The 4,578-nt window shown below is 46.4% G+C and overlaps 1 protein-coding gene across 1 annotated transcript in view; it reads left to right on the forward strand.

The window, feature by feature from the left end:
* Nucleotides 1-6: 6 nt before the first annotated feature.
* LOC116547618 (butyrophilin subfamily 2 member A1-like) overlaps nucleotides 7-4,578 on the forward strand; it is a 5,911-nt gene continuing 1,339 nt past the window's right edge. The window contains exons 1-2 of the mRNA XM_032273507.1: nucleotides 7-452; nucleotides 3,448-3,729. Of these exons, the coding sequence (XP_032129398.1) occupies nucleotides 119-452; nucleotides 3,448-3,729 (616 nt within the window). The 5' untranslated portion in view covers nucleotides 7-118. The remainder of the gene's footprint in view (nucleotides 453-3,447; nucleotides 3,730-4,578) is intronic.

The following is a 4,578-nucleotide window of genomic DNA, read 5'->3' on the forward strand; positions in this document are numbered from 1 at the left end:
GGCTGTGGAAAGAACATGTTTGTCCCTGGAATATCTGCTTCCTTTCCTGCCTTAGAGATGTGGTGACTGGCGTCCTTGTCTGACTCTACCCCTCTGTTGAACAGCACTGTTTACTGTCATGGGGCCTACTGACCCCATCCTGGCCATGGTGGGAGAAAACACGACGTTACGCTGCCATCTGTCTCCCGAGAAAAATGCTGAGGACATGGAGGTGCGGTGGTTCCGGTCTCACTTCTCCCCGGCAGTGTTTGTGTATAAGGGTGGGAGACAGAGAACAGAGGAGCAGATGGAGGAGTACCGAGGAAGAACCACCTTTGTGAGCAAGGACATCAGCAGGGGCAGCGTGGCCCTGGTCATACACAACGTCACAGCCCAGGAGAACGGCACCTACCGCTGTTACTTCCAAGAAGGCAGGTCCTCCGATGAGGCCATCCTGCGCCTCATGGTGGCAGGTGCGTTGCTTCCTTTTGCTTTGTTACTTTAGCACAGTGTGACTCTTGGGGAAAGTTTCTCTCCTAACCTCAGGCCCGTAGCAGACCAGCACAATCCTCTTTCCTGGGTCCCCTTTCCACAGGCAGATTCTTCATGGGCACTTTCCCTATGGAAAGAACATTCCAGGGAAAAATCCTTCCTCCTGCATAAGGGCCACCATGAGTGGGTTTGCCCTGCTAAGCTGTGGGCTTCACTTCTTGGGAAGCACATGCAGAACTCAGCTGAGGCCATGAGCAGGGGAATTTGGTGGATTTCGGAAGAAGAGTCTCATGCCTGCCTTCGCACTGAGCTGTGCACGTCTGAGAGTGAGAGGAGACACTTAGTAATTGTCCTGGGACAACTGGAATAAACAAGGACTGACCAGAGAACTAAGACACATCAACTCTTATTTCTTGGTAAATATGAATCCTGACCTCTTTCCTGGAAAGCTGATTGCAGATAGAGTGACTAATATGTAAATAGATGGCTTTATTAAAGGAAGACTTAATACAGAAGCAAAAAAAAATTTTTTTTTTAGATGGAGTCTTGCTCTGCTGCCCACACTGGAGTGTAGTGGCAGGGTCTTGGCTCACAGCAATCTCCACCTCCCAGGTTCAAGCAATTCCCCTGCCTCACCCTCCTCAGTAGGTGGGATTACAGGCATGCACCTACATGCCTGGCTAATTTTTGTATTTTCAGTAGAGATGGGATTTTGCCATGTTAGCCAGGCCGGTCTCAAACTCCTGACCTCAGGTGATCCACCCACCTCGATTTCCCAAAGTGCTGGGATTACAGGGGTCAGCCACCACACCCAGTCCAGAAGCAAAATTATATTCCTGCTGACTCCACAGAGAAAGAACAAGAATTTAGCTGGCAGGAAATAGATAAGGTTTCAACATAGAAATGCATTTAAACTGGGATTTCTAGAAATTTGTTAAAATGACATCAAGTGACTACCTCTGTCTTGGGGTTAGTTTATTATGCATTAAAAGATATTTGTGAAGACTGAAAAAGCCTTTAAGGTGCAGGCTAATCTGTGGTGGCATTTCACTCCATCAGACCAGAGGAGGTGGGGACTAGGGAATTAACTTCTTCCCAGGGGGCCTCAAATAACAGGTAGGAAGCTCCATCTTTGCTACTCACAGTGGTAGCCTCGCATCTGATTAAAACAGAATATCGTGGACGGAGGGTTTCTCGACCCTGTGTCATGGAAGACTTGGTAGCAGTACTTCAGGGTTGACCAGTGATAGTTTCTGTGTGGCAGGAATCGCCTAATCTTTCTCTGTAAAACTGTCGCTGGCCTGGCGTTCCCCACTCTGAACTGGGTTGCTTAGAACTATCTGTTTGTTTGTTTATTCTATTCTCTTTGTTGGGTTGATTGGCTGGCTGATTTGCCTGTATCGAACCTCATGGAATGTTTTAAAGAACTTTGTTTTCCAATATGCTGAGTTATTTTAATTCTTATTCTGCCGAGCCTTTAAATGTACAAGTAGTTTTGTCTCTTGATAAAAATTAAAGTGAGCCTGGGCAACACGACAAAACTCCATCTCTTTAAAAAAAAAAAAAAATACAAAAACATTAGCCAGGCATCATGGCATATGCCTGCAGTCCCAGCTACTTGGGAGGCTGAGGTGGAAGGATCACCCGAACCCAGGAAGTTCAGGTTGTGGTGAACGAAGATCACGCCACAGCACTCCAGCCCAGGAAATAGAGTGAGACTGTGTCAAAATAATAATAATAATAATTAATAATTAAACTGAGCCATAGCACTAGACTTCGGTTATTGGTTTAATTTCCTGTCTTTGGTAAAATTGGTTGGGAGACTTAACAAAGGAATTATTGAGAAGAAGTTTGGATGATCACACACGGCTGAAAGGTATCCCAGGACCATGCTTTTGCAGCTCTTTCATACCTGGTGTTCACTTTTGTTGAAGATTCATTTAAAGATGGATTGTAGTTAGGGTTAGTGTAGATTCTTAGGATTTTTGGTGATGGTCTCTGATACTGAAAATGTGGTATGGTTATCTTAATCCCTGGATCATCCAGATCTTTCTAACAAATTGATGTTCTGAAAGTAGTTTAAGAAAATTGCCCTGCCTGGGCAACATAGTGAGGCTTTGTCTCTACAGAAAAATAAAATGGTAGCCAAGCATGGTGGGAACATGCCTGTAATCCTAGCTAGTTGGGAGGCTGAAGCGGGAGGATCTCTTGAGCCCAGGAGTAGAGGGCACAGTGCTGATTTTGCCACTGTACTCCAGCCTGGACAAGAGTTAAACCCTGTCTCTAAAAAAGCAAAAGGAAAACAAAAGAGGCATTGCCTAACAGGTGGAGCCTCTGGGAGGTAAACAGTGTGAATTAGGATTAGAGGTGGCTTTGTGGACCAGCATGTTAAAGCTCCTAAAAGCCATCACCTCCCACGGGTGGTAGACAGTGGTGGTTATGTGAAGTTCTGAGCTAGACAGAAGGGTCAGTGTCTTTGGTCAATAGGTGTCTTAAGATTCTGCTCACTTGGCAGTTTTTTGTCCTTCTTATTATAGTAGAGCTTCTGGAAGCTGAGGCCTACTGAGAAGTCATCTCAGGAGCAGAAAGTGAAATCCACAACCTGTCTGTTTCAAGTTGGAGTCAACGCACCCACCTTGAAGTGAGAAAGTTAGTCTGGCAGGATAAATTGAACAAGAATTTATAGCAAACAGATAGATGCTTGGTGCTTTGATGGGGCTGTAGGTGGACCACAAAGAAAAGGGTGCAATGTGATCCTTTCCTCTTAGAGAGCTCACAGTTCATGTGGCCCACTGGTCTCCTGGTGTTCTCCAACATCAGGGTTCTTTGTTCCTTACCCTCACCCTTTTTTCCCTCTTCCTCTTTCTTGCTTCCTACCTCTGTCTTTTTTTCCTTTGCATTCTCCCTTCACAGAAGAGATGCAATAGGTACTGACACACCACTGCCTCTTGGCTGAGCCCGGTTATCTCTCCCTAGGACTGGGCTCTGAGCCCCTGGTTGAAATGAGGGGTCACAAGGATGGGGGCATCCTACTGGCGTGCATATCCGGAGGGTGGTACCCAAAGCCCTTCACGGTGTGGAGGGACCCCTCCAGTGAGGTCGTGCCTGCCCTGAAGGAGGACTCCACCTCTGACACAGACAGCCTCTTCATGGTCACCACAGCTGTGATCATCAGAGACAGGTCCATGAGGAACATGTCCTGCTCTGTCAACAACACCCTGCTCGGCCAGAAGAAAGAAAGTGTCATTTTTATTCCAGGTAAGTTTTCTGCCTTCTGAGACTTATCTAGTGCATGGGGGATCTTCAGCACACAGAGCCCAGAGCCGGGGTGGGGCAGCAGTGTGGGTGGAATGGTCCTGGGCCCTGAGGAGCTGGAGGCTGCAGCTTAGCTGAGGCCTCTCCCCTTGCCACAAAGGGAGAATCAAAGAGTCCCAGCACTCATCAGTAGAAGCCTCTTCTCTGAGGTTGAACCTGCTATTTTGTTTCTCCCTGCAAGGTCCTTATGCTGCAGCAATTTTTAAACATTGAAAACAACCATAACACATGGAGACTGGTGTGGATAGGTGACTCACTTGGTGCTCCTGTGTGCTGCAGCCCTCCCTTGCTGGAAAATCCCTTCAAAATCCACTGGAAAATCCCACTCATAATGTATTCAACAAATGCTCAAGGAGTATATTTTATGTTCAAGACACTGTTCTAGAAACCAAAGGTAAATCATTGAAGAAAATATATCAAGATCTCTTCCCTTAAAAAGTGATTAAATAATTAATTAACTATGTATTCTATCAGATGGTGATGAACATCTATAGGAAACATTGAGCAAGGAGAGAATAAAGAGGCCGGGGCGTGAGACATTGCAGATATGAACAGAAGGGTCAGGGAAGACGTCACTGTAAAGATGGGAATTGATTCAACCCATCCGATGACAAGGAACCATCAGATGCTTAAGGACTGAGCAACCCAGCTCCAGGAAGAGCATATGCAAAGGGCCTGGGGAAGGAACATCTCTGGCAGTTTCCAGGACCCCCAGGAGGTGATGCTGGTGTGGCTGAAATGGAGTGAGTGCAGGAAGTGAGAGGAGATGAATTCACAGAGGGAAAGAAAACA

This window comes from Sapajus apella, unplaced genomic scaffold (genome assembly GCF_009761245.1).
Source record: "Sapajus apella isolate SASKATOON/1434 unplaced genomic scaffold, GSC_monkey_1.0 scaffold3824, whole genome shotgun sequence".
Lineage (NCBI taxonomy): Eukaryota > Metazoa > Chordata > Mammalia > Primates > Cebidae > Sapajus > Sapajus apella.